The 16,886-nt window shown below is 41.0% G+C and overlaps 1 protein-coding gene across 2 annotated transcripts in view; it reads right to left on the reverse strand.

The window, feature by feature from the left end:
- LOC124607146 (D-glucuronyl C5-epimerase B) overlaps nt 1–16,886 on the reverse strand; it is a 388,166-nt gene that overhangs the window by 28,518 nt on the left and 342,762 nt on the right. For both annotated transcript variants that reach the window (XM_047139355.1, XM_047139354.1), the window contains exon 8: nt 9,075–9,262. In XM_047139355.1, the coding sequence (XP_046995311.1) occupies nt 9,075–9,262 (188 nt within the window). The remainder of the gene's footprint in view (nt 1–9,074; nt 9,263–16,886) is intronic.

Below are 16,886 nucleotides of genomic sequence, written 5' to 3' on the forward strand. Positions count from 1 at the left end.
CCTTCGCTTCCAGCTTCAGGCAGTGTTGGCTTCGGTCACACAGCTTGAGGCTGTTGCCAATGGGCATCACTGTGGGGTTCCGGATGGGGGTTTGTCGGGGACGGCCAGTTCGTCCCGCGCATCCCCCGATCGGACTACGACTGTGGTTGCCCGGGATACTGCCCGCATTGAGGCTGATCCCTCACCTGTGGTAGAGTGGGAGGTCGTCTCAAGGTGTGGCAGGGGCGAAAGACATTCCGGAGGGCTGAACGGAAGGCCTCTCCAGTTTGTCTGACGAACCGGTTTCAGGCTCTGTCTCTGGCTGATATTGATCTTCGGCCTGACATGGCTGCTTGTCCTGTTCCAGAGGTTGCCCTTCAGGCTGCAAGATCCGGGCGGTCGCAGAGGGTGGGCTTACTGGAGCTCCAATGTCAGGCGCGTAATGGGGCCCCTTAGGGATATGGCAGCAAGAGAGGGGAAGAAAACCAATGTGCACTCCGTGTGCATACCGGGGGGAGTCATCCCAGATGTGGAAAGGGTCCTTCTGGACGCCATGAAGGGTACATGGTGCACCCATCTGCAGGTGGTCGCTCATGTCGGCACCAATGATGTGTGTCGCTATGGATCCGAGGAAATCCTCTCTGGCTTCCAGCAGCTATCTGATTTGGTGAAGACTGCCAGTCTTGCTAGCGGGATGAAAGCAGAGCTCACCATCTGCCGCATCGTCGACAGGACTGACTGCGGACCTTTGGTACAGAGCCGAGTGGAGGGTCTGAATCAGAGGCTGAGACGGTTCTGCGACCGTGTGGGCTGCAGATTCCTCGACTTGCGTCATAGGGTGGTGGGGTTTCGGGTTCCGCTGGATAGGTCAGGAGTCCACTACACGCAACAAGCGGCTACATGTGTGGCGTGGGCTGGGCGGTTTTTTAGGTTAGATGGCCTTTGGCAAGTACAGACAGGGCAACAGCCTCAACAGATGCAGGGCAAAGTCAGGACATGCGGGGAACAAGCAGCAATCGGTATTGTAATTGCAAACTGTCGAAGCTGCGTTGGTAAAGTACCAGAACTTCAAGTGCTGATAGAAAGCACCGAAGCCGAAATCGTTATAGGTACAGAAAGCTGGTTGAAGCCAGAGATAAATTCTGCCGAAATTTTTACGAAGGTACAGACGGTGCTTAGAAAGGATAGATTGCATGCAACCGGTGGTGGAGTGTTCGTCGCTGTTAGTAGTAGCTTATCCTGTAGTGAAATAGAAGTGGATAGTTCCTGTGAATTATTATGGGTGGAGGTTACACTCAACAACCGAGCTAGGTTAATAATTGGCTTCTTTTACCGACCTCCCGACTCAGCAGCATTAGTGGCAGAACAACTGAGAGAAAATTTGGAATACATTTCACATAAATTTTCTCAGCATGTTATAGTCTTAGGTGGAGATTTCAATTTACCAGATATAGACTGGGACACTCAGATGTTTAGGACGGGTGGTAGGGACAGAGCATCGAGTGACATTATACTGAGTGCACTATCCGAAAATTACCTCGAGCAATTAAACATTGAACCGACTCGTGGAGATAACATCTTGGACCTACTGATAACAAACAGACCCGAACTTTTCGACTCTGTAAGTGCAGCACAGGGAATCAGTGATCATAAGGCCGTTGCAGCATCCCTGAATATGGAGGTTAGTAGGAATATAAAAAAAGGGAGGAAGGTTTATCTGTTTAGCAAGAGTAATAGAAGGCAGATTTCAGACTACCTAACAGATCAAAACGAAAATTTCTGTTCCGACACTGACAATGTTGAGTGTTTATGGAAAAAGTTCAAGGCAATCGTAAAATGCGTTTTAGACAGGTACGTGCCGAGTAAAACTGTGAGGGACGGGAAAAGCCCACCGTGGTACAACAACAAAGTTAGGAAACTACTGCGAAAGCAAAGAGAGCTTCACTGCAAGTTTAAACGCAGCCAAAACCTCTCAGACAAACAGAACCTAAACGATGTCAAAGTTAGCGTAAGGAGGGCTATGCGTGAAGCGTTCAGTGAATTCGAAAGTAAAATTCTATGTACCGACTTGACAGAAAATCCTAGGAAGTTCTGGTCTTACGTTAAATCAGTAAGTGGCTCGAAACAGCATATCCAGACACTCCGGGATGATGATGGCATTGAAACAGAGGATGACACGCGTAAAGCTGAAATACTAAACACCTTTTTCCAAAGCTGTTTCACAGAGGAAGACCGCACTGCAGTTCCTTCTCTAAATCCTCGCACAAAAGAAAAAATTGCTGACATCGAAATAAGTGTCCAAGGAATAGAAAAGCAACTGGAATCACTCAACAGAGGAAAGTCCACTGGACCTGACGGGATACCAATTCGATTCTACACAGAGTACGCGAAAGAACTTGCCCCCTTCTAACAGCCGTGTACCGCAAGTCTCTAGAGGAACAGAAGGTTCCAAATGATTGGAAAAGAGCACAGGTAGTCCCAGTCTTCAAGAAGGATCGTCGAGCAGATGCGCAAAACTATAGACCTATATCTCTGACGTCGATATGTTGTAGAATTTTAGAACATGTTTTTTGCTCGAGTATCATGTCGTTTTTGGAAACCCAGAATCTACTCTGTAGGAATCAACATGGATTCCGGAAACAGCGATCGTGTGAGACCCAAATCGCTTTATTTGTTCATGAGACCCAGAAAATATTAGATACAGGCTCCCAGGTAGATGCTATTTTTCTTGAATTCCGGAAGGCGTTCGATACAGTTCCGCAGTGTCGCCTGATAAACAAAGTAAGAGCCTACGGAATATCAGACCAGCTGTGTGGCTGGATTGAAGAGTTTTTAGCAAACAGAATACAGCATGTTGTTATCAATGGAGAGACATCTACAGACGTAAAAGTAACCTCTGGCGTACCACAGGGGAGTGTTATGGGACCATTGCTTTTCACAATATATATAAATGACCTAGTAGATAGTGTCGGAAGTCCCATGCGGCTTTTCGCGGATGATGCTGTAGTATACAGAGAAGTTGCAGCATTAGAAAATTGTAGCGAAATGCAGGAACATCTGCAGCGGATAGGCACTTGGTGCAGGGAGTGGCAACTGACCCTTAACATAGACAAATATAATGTATTGCGAATACATAGAAAGAAGGATCCTTTATTGTATGATTATATGATAGCGGAACAAACACTGGTAGCAGTTACTTCTGTAAAATATCTGGGAGTATGCGTGCAGAAGGATTTGAAGTGGAATGATCACATAAAATTAATTGTTGGTAAGGCGGGTACCAGGTTGAGATTCATTGGGAGAGTCCTTAGAAAATGTAGTCCATCAACAAAGGAGGTGGCTTACAAAACACTCGTTCGACCTATACTTGAGTATTGCTCATCAGTGTGGGATCCGTACCAGATCGGGTTGACGGAGGAGATAGAGAAGATCCAAAGAAGAGCGGCGCATTTCGTCACAGGGTTATTTGGTAACCATGATAGCGTTACGGAGATGTTTAACAAACTCAAGTGGCAGACTCTGCAAGAAAGGCGCTCTGCATCACGGTGTAGCTTGCTCGCCAGGTTTCGAGAGGGTGTGTTTCTGGATGAGGTATCGAATATATTGCTTCCCCCTACTTATACCTCCCGAGGAGATCACGAATGTAAAATTAGAGAGATTAGAGCGCGCACGGAGGCTTTCAGACAGTCGTTCTTCCCGCGAACCATACGCGACTGGAACAGGAAAGGGAGGTAATGACAGTGGCATGTTAAGTGCCCTCCGCCACACACCGTTGGGTGGCTTGCGGAGTATAAATGTAGATGTAGAACAGTCTATCACTCTAAAACTGTCCTACTAAATAATTCAGATGTAGGTGGGTAAAACAACAACTTAAACCATGAGTTTAATTTCACTGAACAATACCATCCTTCGGTACAACAGTGGGAAAGCTAATCTTAGACATAAGTTAATGTTAACTTCACAGTGTAACACACTTTTAATTGAGGTAGTGAAATTGCGCTTTGATGCGGTGGCAATTTGCTGGTACAGTGCAACCACATTTTACCCATCTTCTCATTCTCTGGAACACTACAAAAACTTTCCAGGGGTTTTTATAGATGTATTTGTACAGTATGAATACAGTATAACACATTTTCTGCAATGTAAATTTCAAACCCAGACATCAATGAAAATTAGCATTACGACCTCAGGAGGAGCGAGCTCGCCAGTGATGTTACAGGCATCACATGACCCAAATGGAGTGTTTTAGCGGGCTTTCAAATTAATTGAATTTCATTTTCATAAAAGAACAGTGAAATTGAAGAGGAAAAAAGCATGCTAGGAACATAAAATGGCATATTTAATCATTTAAGACAATTTCAGGAAAACAGTTGAATTCCTTACTATACCAAACTTTTCCCCTAACCAGAAAGTATTATAACACAGGGAAGATTTGGACTCCCTCTGAATAAAATACTTCACTTCATAAAACTGCAAAATCTGGTGAGAAAATGCTTATTCAAAAGATCATACTATGTTATGAAACTTACTGTAACTATGAAATCCAAAACGCTGTAATATTGTTGAATAATTGTCACAGTCCCTCATAAAAAAAATTGTAATGCTGAAAATTCTTTATAAATCCAAGGAGTATGTTAGCATTGTAGGTTTTATCTTCTCCTTCCTAGGTTAGGGCTTTCTAGGTGCTACACTCCAATTTCAATTTTTCATCTTTCATTGTTCCTTCTAATATGCCTCCTGCATTTTGTTCTCTCACTCAACCTCCCCCCCCCCCCCCCCCCACCTTCCTCCTCCTCCATCCCCTTCCAGGACCACTGTTTTGTTTTCCTTACATTTGTGGAAAATCTTCATTTAAAAAAAATTCCTCCTCCTCCTCCTTCTTCTTCTTCTTCTTCTTCTTCTTCTTCTCCTTCTTGTAAAGGGAACACTAATGCTTGATTTACTCACATGGAACAAATGTGGAAGCGTAACACTTCTGAATTCCTAGAGCTGACACAAGTGATGTCCTATAACAGCATGGTACAGGATGGAGATAAACAAGACAGAGTTAAATTGAGTAATATGGTCCATGTGACCTGGCAAGGACATGGCAATAAATTTTAATAATAAAATATCCAGGGGTGGCTCATTCTAAAGGGCCAGTGGGGCCCAGCCCCACCAAAAATTTTGTAACGTATTTTTCTCAGTTCTATATCAAACAGTATGACTGACAGAAACTCTATGTAATCAGGTCCAGTTCTTTCTGTTGTAAGTGCACACAAAGTGTAACATTCTGCAGTGGCGAACCAGTTTTTCTTTCCCCATCCAAAGCCGAGAGCCAGGGGCAGCTGGCCCATAGCCCCATACTCCCTCGACACTCCTGGCTCGCAATCACAGTGATGTGACCATTAACTTTCCCTTCTCCACCTTCCTTCCCACCACAGCATAACTGTGGGCCAGCGAGCAAGGATCCCAGTGGATATGCAAACGTGTACCCCTCATTCCCCGCACCCAAGCCACGACCGCCCTTACTCCCATCCACACCTCCAGATCTGAAAACTGCAGTCGCAGCGACATGACCAAGTTGCTTCCCTTTCTCCACATTGGCCCTCACTCTAGTGCAGCTTAGGGCCAACTCGAGTAGACCTGATGGACAGATCACCTCACCCGTACCCCTCTTTCCCCTGCACTGCCCAGCCGCATTCCCACTCTCCACCCTTTGGCCACCTGTCCACAAGTCTTCACAATGTTTGGGGCCAGCCACCTCTGGCCTGCAGCCCCTAACTGTAGTTTCTGTCATGTGCCTTACTGCATTCCTTTCCCCACCTACTGTCCTTCATTAAAGGGAAATGTGAAAACAGCGAACGAGGTGACCTCTCATTCATGTCTCATATTCTCGAGCTGTGTGGTTAAATTCGACTCTTCATAAAGTGATTTTAAAATGAATAAAGTAGATTGATTGTTTAAAACACCCTTTCATTTATTCGGTACGGAAGAGAAGCTGGAAATTGAGTTGTAGGCACACATCAACCAAAAGTAATAATCATCATCTTGTGGTGTTGCAGTTCTTCTTGTTGTGTCCGTGATTTCTACGAAAATAGGACAAGGAATTCCCCTTATACAAGACAGCTTTTTTCTGTTTTGTTTCACCTACACATGTTTCAGCATTTTTGTGCTTCTTCAATGGGTTATTTTTATTTTCTAACTTACATGATGCAATTGGACATTTATTTTGGTAGCTATTCTGCTACACAGTCTACAACATCTCATGGTTTTGATATTGTGGTGCTTTCTCATATGTTGTTGGCGAACTGAATAGGCTGATTTTGTGACCTATGCTTGCTCAACACTGCACTTTCTCTGATTTTTCAAAACATAGGGCAGAGTTTTTGTCACCATTACGTGTGGTATTCATTTGAAATGAATACTCTGCCTATGTTTTGCAGAATCAGAGAAAGTGCAGTGTCAGGCAACCATAGGTCACGAAATCAGCCTACTCACTTCGCCAACAACATATGAAAAAGCACCACAATATCTAAAGCATGAGAAAAGCATGAGAAGTTGTAGACTGTGTAGCAAAATAGCTACCAAAATAAATGTCCAACAGCAAACAAAAAATAACCCACTGAAGATATCACAAAAAGTGCTGAAACATATATGAGTGAAACAAAACAGAAGAAAGGCCTCTTGCACAAGGTGGAATTCGTTGTCCTATCAATGAAAAGATTTCTTGATGTCTCAACTTGATGGAAAGGAGAAGAGAACTTTTTACAACACATGGTTGTGAAAAAAGTGTTGGTTAACAGTAAGTGAAGAGAAACAAAAATTATTTCATTTCTACTGTGTTATTTGGTGCTGAAGGATTGTGGGAAACAGTCAGTGGTAATGATGTAAAACATTTAAGTGAATGACTTAAGGAAGATGAAGAAAGTGCACTACATTTGGAAAATGCTTGTAAATACAAAATGATTGGCAAAATTAACAATGCTGCTCAGTCTGACTTGGTTTATAAAATGTTAATCCAGAAACATAACATATTAGTTATGAAGCATAGACACACATTAAACAGAATAGTAGAGGGCTTAATGTTTTGTGGAATTCGTGAATTGGCACTAAGGGCTCACAATGAAAAATGGAAGTCAACAAACTATGGCAAATGCCTAGATTTGTTGCCTCGTCTAAGAAATCTTGGAAGTGTGTTAGATGACCACTTAGGCAGTTCTAGTACCTTCTGTATGTAAATATATGTCACATATGACACACAATGAACTTTTAGACTGTATATATCAAGAGCTGGTTAAAGAGATTAATGCTGCCACTTTTGTTTCTGAGCAGGCAGAAGAAACAAGAGACATTAAGTGCAGAAGATAGTTCATTGTTATATTATGGTATATTAAGCAGAAGGAAACTGTTAAAAGATTCCTTTCTTTTGAATATGTTAATGACAGGACATCATGTGGGCTTAGTGAAGTTCTAAAAAAGTCTTGAATCTTTCAGTGTTCAAGAAAAATCATCGCTCAGGCACACATGGTGTCCTAGTAATGAGTAGCACTTGTGGTGTACAGAATCTGATAATGTCCCATATGTCACGTACATTCATTGTTATATACACCAAATCAATTTGGTTATTCAGAATATTTATAGTAAAGATCAAGGAAAAATATTCTTGGGGTGATATTACAATAAGAGAAGCATTTGCTATACAAAATTTACCTCACAATCCATATTTTTTGTTCCTTCTAAATTTTTTCAACGAGATTATGAAACATGTTGGTATTTTGCATAACGCAGTTCAGATGCACAGTGTAAATGCCATTACTATATTCAAAGCATTATGCCACTTTGAGTCAGTAGTTTCTGAAATACGAGAGAATAGTTAAAGGTATCAGGTTTCTGAAGATGAATGTTTTTCTCCTTCAAGAAAATGTTCCAAATATAGCACTGAACTTGATCTGACAACAGATGCCAAAGAAGTTTGTGACACTGTGACCAACCAACCGAAAGGAAGATTCCAAAACTCTCATGTATTCATAGCTTCGAAATTATTGATCCAAAACAGCTTGTTTCTTTCACAGAACATTTCCAAGCCACTTTAGTCAATACTTCTTCATTAAATTACAGACCCTTTATTTGCCAAATAAATTGAAAAATGAAGTGTCAGTAATTTATCACAAACATACGCTTAAAGATATTACGTCAATTTGTGAACTGTTCACCTTTCTTATGGAACATTCCTTTGAAGAATCATTTACTGAAGTGCACAAAACACTGCAAATTGCCTAACTGCACCTGTTTCAACAGCAGAAACAGAGAACAGTTTCTGTACTTTAAAAAAAATAAAACCTCCCTCACAAATAGTATGTATCAGGAAAGGCTGAACTTAGTGGCTGTTTATTCCATTCATAAGGAGTAAATAAGTAAAATTCCAAACTTCAACAACAGAGTAATTGAGTCAAAAGAACAGGCATGCACAACTACTACACAAGTAACCTTACGGAATAGAAACCTCATTAGTTAACGTGTGACTTGGGTAAAATACGTGTGACACCACTCCTACCCAAGGTTTTTCCAAGAGTTTGTGCCCTCGATCATAAGGCAAAAGCCTTACCAATATTTGCTCTCCGGAGCATTCTCAATGGGGAAAAATTACTTGCTTCCTCTCACAGTTACACCATTTTTCTTTTTATACCACAATCAGACTACAGAAACACAACTAGAGTAAGTATAAACATCAGTCCAGAAACTTTGTAGTCCACAGCAGAAAGTTCTATGAAAAAACTTTCTGAGTGGTTCACAAAAAACAAACTAATTACAAATACTGAAAAAGCTGTGTGTGTCGATTTTCATTTAATTCCTCCGACTAATCAAATGTCTATTCCAGCACAATTAAAAAATGATCCCCTAGAAAATGTAAGTGTCACAAAAATTTTGGTACTATGGGTTCAGCAAGACATATACATACAAATAAATTGTCTAGAAAACTATCATCTGTGTGCTATGACCTAAGAACTTTAAAGACTACCACAAACAAAACAAAAGAAATGTAGTATCATACCCCAAAATCATCCAGAATATTTGTGAAGTGTACAAAAATCACAGTTCAAATAAACACTTACCAGCCTGGTTCAAGATCTAACATTCCAGACGACAGCCTCCTGCGTACAGCATTAGGCCAACCACCTGTATTTGCGTCCTGGTGGTTAACAAGCCACCGGGCAGCATCATAAAACTGAGCAATGTGTTGACTGGATGAGAGAGTTATATTATCCACACACCCAGTTCCATGAAATGTCAAAGCTACAACCTACAACAGAACAAACACGAAACTACTACTACAACTTGCACACTTCAGTAGCATGACAGTACCACTTCCTTTGTGTTATTAACCACCAACAAAACAGGAATCTATGGATTTGATATAAAAGAAACAATAGTGCTCATTGTTAAGGAACAATCTGTCATAGCCTGCACATGTGAAACTGTTTTTTGACTTTGGAATCAAAAGCAATCGATTCAAAAAAAGTGGACGAGTTGTTTACTACAGACCAGTCCGTGAGATGTAAAATAAAATCTATGTATAAAGCCACAAATTTATGTAATTACTGAACAAGTTTATCATTAGTGGTAGTTACCTTCAAAGTAAACTCCTTTGGGTCTATAGGTCTGCCTTAATTCCTTCCAATGCTCAAAACATTTCTGCATCTACAAGGTGTACAATTTTGCTTTGGCCATTTTTCCCCAACATTTGAGGCTTTAATGACACAAATTGGTTACACATGAATCATTCAAAGTATTTTCCATCGCTGGCCACTACTTTCTCCCACCTTTTGGGCTGTGTACGAATCCCGTGTCAAAAATTTTTTTCATCTTTTGAAGCAATCCATGAATCGATCCAATTTGTGAAATCTTCATGAGATTGAAAGTGTTAGTCAGCCAGGCCATGCACAACAGGCCATGCACAACTATTCACAAACACACAAACGCTGTTCAACGTCTCTTGGTTTCAGCTCACAAAAGACCTAAGTTCCTTCTTTCTGAATCATGCCCATAGCCTTGAGATGTTTTGAAATGGCTTGCTGTGTCACTCCCACTAGTCATGACAATTCTTCTTGAGTTTGATGCGAGTCTTTACTCAACAACGTCTCCAATTCTGCATCTTCGAAAGCACTCTCTCTTCCACCACTATACCAGTCTACGGCACTAAAATCACCGTTACTGAAGTGTTGAAACCACTCACAGCTCGTTCTTTCACTAATAGCATCCTTACCATACATACTTGAGAGCATTTGATGAGACTCAGCAGCTGTTTTCTTCATATTGAAACAAAACAGTAACACATCCCGCAAATGATGAGAATTAGGCTCATGAACTGACATTTTCAATCAAGAACAACTTTATGATGAATACACAAATTTATTAATGTTTGAATGAGGTTATGTTGACTGAGGTTCAAGCTAACTGCCCTACGACTGCGATCTGTTTCTTTTGACTGCTACTTACCGTCGTCACCACCTATCGGCAAACGGCGGACGCAAAGTTGTACACCTTGTAGCATTCCACAGCAAAGAACCAAAGAAACTGGTACACCCAACTAATATCATATGTCTGAAGTACTGCTGGAGGGAATTCACACCATGACTCCTGCAAGGCTGTCCATAAATCTGTAAGAGTATGAGGGGATGGAGATCTATTCTGAACAGTACGTTGCAAGGTGATATGCTCAATAATGTTCATGTCTGGGGAGTTTCGCAACCAGTGGAAGTGTTTAAGCTCAGAAGTGTGTTCCTGGGGCCACTCTGTAGCAAATCTGAACATTTGCAGTGTCGCATTGTATTGCTGGAATTGCCCCAGTCTGTTGGAATGCACAATGGACATGAACAGATCAGGTGATCAGACAGAATGCTTACGTACGTGTCACCTGTGAGAGTCGTACTAGACATACCAGGGGTCCCATATCACTCCAAACTGTATGCCCCCCACACCATTACAGAGCCTCCACCAGCTTGGAAAGTCCCCTGCTGACATGCAGGGTCATGGATTCATGAGGTGGTGGTCTCCATACCTGTACACATCCATCCACTCAATACAATTTGGAATAAGACTAATCTGACCAGGCAACATGTTTCCAGTCATCAACAATCCAATGTCGATGTAGATGGTCCCAGGTGAGGTGTAAAGCTTTGGGTCATGCAGTCATCAAAGATACACGACCGGGCCTTCGGCTCTGAAAGACCAAAAGTCCAACATTTGATGTTTTATGGGATTCCTGATATTCACAGTACACTCGTGAAATGGCCGTACGGGAAAATGCCCACTTCATCACTGCTCTGTCGCATCGCTCGAGCGCCAACTATAATACCACGTTCAAACTCACTTAAATCTTGATAACTTGCCATCGTAGCAGCAGTAACCGATCAACAACTGCGTCAGACACTTGTCATCTTATATAAGCGTTGCCAACCGCAGTGCTGTATTGTGCCTGTTTACGTATCATTGTATTTGAATATGCATGCCTATACCAATTACTTTGGCACTTCAGTGTAAAAGGTTGTGCAAGAGCTCTGCCTTTTTACCTTCCAGCAGAGAGCAAAAAAACCGTGCAATAAACTCTTTGTCCACTGAAAACTGAGCTGATCCATTCTAAACAAACTTGTCACAGCCAAAGCACACAGTCCAAAAAGTCAGAGTCAGAAAATAACTGCATATCTATAAACTTCGGCAAATAGTTCCTTAGTAATTTAAGCATTTTACTGAGTGGAGGTCATCATCATCATCGTCGTCGTCGTCGTCGTCGTCATCATCGTCATTGTCATCGTCATCATCATCATTATTTATGCAATGCTGCTAAAAATAGTAGATGAAACAAGTTCATAGCTTTGGCTATTCCCCGTATTCAGTTAAGTTCTTTTGTTTGCTTTCTGAACTACAACTGAACCAATCAGTTTCAAAATTCCCATTTTCCAAACTCAGAATACACTGCAAGGTGAGTAGCAGTTACAGATAGAATGTGCAACTTGTCACCAATACAGTGCTGTATAAAAAGTATTTGGAAAGGCTTCAAAAAAATAGATTTATTTGAAATATTGCTACTATCCCTTAAAATTCTTCAAAGTACAGCCCTTGAGCATCAATAACTTTTGCCAGCAGCTTTTCCATGCCTCTAAAGATACCCTGGTAGGTAGATTCTGGAAGATTCGGGTATGCATGCAAGCTTCTTTGATGGCACTTAGGGTCCCAAGATGGTGTCCTCTAAGGGAGGATTTTACTTTTGGGAATAGTAAATAGTCTGCTGGTGATCAGTTGGGACTATAAAGGGATTGGAGAATCATCACAATGTCACTATTGTCAGGTAGTCTCTGACCTTGAAGTAGGTGTGATTGGGTGCATTGTCATGATGCAAATTCCAATACAGGGTGATAACTAGCCTCGCCTGGTTGACCTTCCTCTTCAGTCTTCTTAGTATTTCAAAGCAAAAAGCACCATTCACTGTCTACCCCCCAGGTACAAATTTGTAGTGGACAACTCTCTAGGCACTGAAGAAAATTATTAGCTTGTCTTTCACTCTGGATTTGCTCATTCAATCATTTTTAGACAAGGTGATGCTACAGTGTCACTTGGAACCTTGCTGCTTTATTTCCAGGTCATAATCGAATTCCCACATTTCATCTTCCACGATTATGTTATCCACAAAGCCAAGGTCTTCTACAAAGCACTGCAGAAGGTCTTCACAGGCAGACACTTGCCTCTGCTTTTAGTCATTCTTCAAGATCTTTGGAATGAGTTTAGAGCAGATCTCTTGCATCGCCAAATTTTCAGTCATATCACCAAATTTTCAGTCATAATGATATGCACTGTTATCATTGCAACTGCATCTGTGACTACACACATATTTAACTGATAGTCTCAATTTAGCACTTTATGCATATGCTGCATGTTGTCACTGGTTCTTGACGTCAGTGCCATCCAATGTGGGACTCGTCCTCCAACTCTGTGGGCCATCTTTGAAGAGCTTGTGCCATTGGAAAACTGCTGTTTGTGACATGTTTTTATCCTTGAACACTTTGTGAGTCATGGCCAATGTGTCCTTACTACACAAAATTTTATGGTGTACCTCTGTTCACTCATTCACTGCATTTTGCACCTGCAATGAGTCACTGAACAGGGCACAAGTAAAAACACAATCTCACTTGAACAAATGCTTGCAGGCGATTGGCACTTGGCAAGTGTTGATGGTCACACCCCCCACCCACCACTGAGCAAGTGCAGTGCGAGTGCAATGTGACAAAATGTCACATCAGGAGAAAGTTGTTCCCAATACTTTTTATACAGACTGTGTCAATGGACCCATAAAACAAAAGAATCTCTGGAAAGAAATTTACCTGTACCGCTTACTACAAAGTTCCCCCCCCCCCCCCCTCTTGGAAACATCCACTTATTGTTAGTAATGGGACTGAGCAGATTGAATATGATGAGGATGCAGGAGGGGAGACAGTGACACACAAAACCAATCTTGAGGTCACATTACAGACTGGTTTTACAGAACAAAAAATATGGGTTTTGCGGCTTGGTGTCATGCTGCTTCCACTCACAGCCTGAGAATACTGATTTTGATAACAACAATATCTTCACCTACTTCCTGCAGACTAAAACTTGACTTCAAAGCAGGTAACGATTTTTGCTCGCTTTTCAGTTACAGCGTACTAACTTATATAACTGCTATTCAGTCAGTCATTCGTGTAAACGAACTGTGCTGTATGTGTACATAGCAGGCAATATGTATCTAATCACCACACATCTAATTGTCAGGCTATACTCCTCACTGCTACTTTGGGCCAGACTATTGACTGCTTTTGTGACTTCATAAGTTCTCCTCTGACTGCAAGCTTATAATTGTCATAATCTACACCAATGTACCAATGTGAAATAATGTTGCAAATACAATGTCCAATAAAAAGTGAAGCATTCAGAACACATAGTCAGATGTTAATGCAACTTTGTAAATGCACACATCATCAATAAGTATGTAAATGATTATCACTGCAACTCTCCGTGACAAGTAGAATGGCCACTGAGTGCTTTAGTACTCTTAACATTTAGTTTTGTTAATATGCCTTGTGGAGTATATAAAAGACATAAGCCATGTCAGATTTTCAGTGGTCACTGTGGAAGACATGGAAGATGCCAAGTACTCGAGGAGCCTCACTGTGAATCTCTATTTGACCGGCTGGTGGAACTGTGATACCTCAATTTGTAAGGCATTCATTCATATGTCCCAGTGGCCCAATGTTGGACTGCATGAAAACTTGAGGGCAGACATACTCGTCAACAATATTCTGGTCGACCAAGTCTGATGACCATGAGGGAGGATAACTGTACTGAGCACCAAGCACATTGTAGTCCATTCACATTTGTCACATCTCTACATCTGCCATCTGAGAACAAGTAATAGATTCCCTATAACATTCAGTGTCATCCCATATCACTGGGCTGAGACTAGCAGCACCTGGGCTACCAAATATTGTTCAATGCGTAGGATGCCTTCAACATCACTACACAAACAGCTGAGTACTTTGGAGTGGTAACATGACCAGGAAGCATGGACTGCTGGCAAATGGCATCTCATTGCGTTCAGTGATGAATCACAGTTCTGCACTAACCCGGATGACCACTGTCAGCGAGTATGGTGGCAACATCGGGAGAGGTCACATGCTTTCCATGTTTTGGAGAAACACAGTGAAGTTATATTTGGTGTCATGGTGTGGGGAATCATCGGGTATGCCTTCAGGTCACAGTTGGTAGTGATTGAGGGAGCTCTGATGGAAAAATGGTGCATCATGGACATCCTGTGTCATCACAGTTGCGTCTTACGGGGCACTACTGAGGTGCTATTTTTCAACAGGACAATGCTCTTGCACACACGACACATGTCTCTGTGAACTATCTATCTGATGTAGATGTACTCCCACGGCCAGCAAGATCCCCAGATCTTTGCCCAATAGGACATGAGAAGGATCATTAAAACAGCTGTGTCAGTTATAACAGTTGTGCACCAACCTGCCTCACAGGAGAATACAACAGTTTTAGGCACCCATCCCAACCAAATCAATGCACACATCCAGGCTACAGGAGAAGCAATGCCATACTGAGAAGTGGGTTCATACTGCCAAGTTCTTTGTAAGTTTGACCCAATTTTGTAATCACTGGCATAACATCACATACCCTCTAAATCCCCTAAGTTTAATTTCAATTTCTTCTCCCCTTCTGGGTGCTCCACATTTTGTCAGGAAGTATAACAGCAATACACATCGCATATCACAATTTAAAGCAATGCACAGGATGTTACAAAAATGAAAGGTTTGTTACAAAATGATCTCTCTCTCTCTCTCTCTCTCTCTCTCTCTCTCTCTCTCTCTCTCTCTCTCTCTCTCACACACACACACACACACACACACACACACACACGGTCAAACCAAAAAACAGCGAGAACAGTTTTCTGACTTGTCTGATGCAGGCCAGACAATTTTCTTCTCACAATAGCACACCAAATCTGAAATGTACTCAATTATTCATCACACATAGCACATATTTTCTAATCTTTTGCCTTTCCACGAAATTTGTTGTGTCTACAGCTCCTAGTATTATGGAAGCTATTCCTTCACGTCTAGGAATACAGTCTACTATCCTGTTCCTTCTTTTAAACAGCGTTTTCTACAAATTCCTTTCCCTGCTAATTCTGGGAGCTTTGTTGTTCCTTACTTTATCAGTCAACTTAATTTTCAAAATCCTTCCACAACAGAACACCTCAAATACCTTGACTGTCTACTTTTCGGGTTTTCCAACAATCTTTAACTCACTTCCAAACAATGTTGTGTTCTAGACAAAATGATCACAAAAAATCTTTCTTACATGCTTCATTCTAGCAGAGTTCTCTGGCACTAAATCCTCTCTTTGCCTGCACTTGTCTGCTTCTTATGTCCTCCTTCCTTCATCCATCACACATCGCATTATTTCCAAAGTACGAGAATTCCTTCAGTGTTTATTATGTGGTTGCAATTTTGATGTTAAGTTTGTTGCTAACCTCACTGCTGCTGCTCCTTAACACTTTTTTCTTTATTCAGTTTCTTTTCATTTCATATCTTCTGCTAACAAGACTGTTAATTTCATTCAACAAATTGCTGTAATTCTTCTTGTACAGTTAAAAGCTAACATCACATTATGTGTGTGCTAATTCATCCTATTACTGATTTTTAAGATCCTTTTGTGACCAGCAGTTAACTGTTTGTGGTGTATTACCTACATCACATATCTATTAGAGCTGTAACTCGATCTGCTGGCTGCCATATTCTGAAAAGCTGAGAATTGAAAAAACTCCAGTAATGAACAGTAAAAATTTAATGCTCAAATGAAAAATTGGTGCAATCTCACAACCCTTTCACTAATGCACTATGCAATGAACACCTATACTAAGCATATTACTACCCACGCAAAATATGTATTCTACATCACGTTTTTCTGAGACGTTTCAGGTCTAACAAGGGCACGTTATGGTCTGACCCCCTTCCATTTTCTTCGTACTCACTTATTTTTAATTATTAATGGCACAAAAAATTTGTATATTTATTGTGAATTAAAATTTGATACAAAAATGCTATCCAGCAAATAGCAAATAAAATACTTCTCTTTTTGTATCAAAAAAATATAATTCAGTATTTGTTAATTAATATTTCCACTCAACGATAAATAAATAACTTCAATAAAGGAAACAAAAGTTTCTGCTAATAAGAATCACACCAGTGACTTCATGATTGTACATCATGCACTCAGCTATTGGTTATGTTAATGGACATGAGATGTTTTATACTTAACAGTAATCATAAATATTCTAATCTTCAAACACAATTTTTTCATAAAGTTTTGAGAATTTCAAT

Source organism: Schistocerca americana, chromosome 3 (genome assembly GCF_021461395.2).
Source record: "Schistocerca americana isolate TAMUIC-IGC-003095 chromosome 3, iqSchAmer2.1, whole genome shotgun sequence".
NCBI lineage: Eukaryota > Metazoa > Arthropoda > Insecta > Orthoptera > Acrididae > Schistocerca > Schistocerca americana.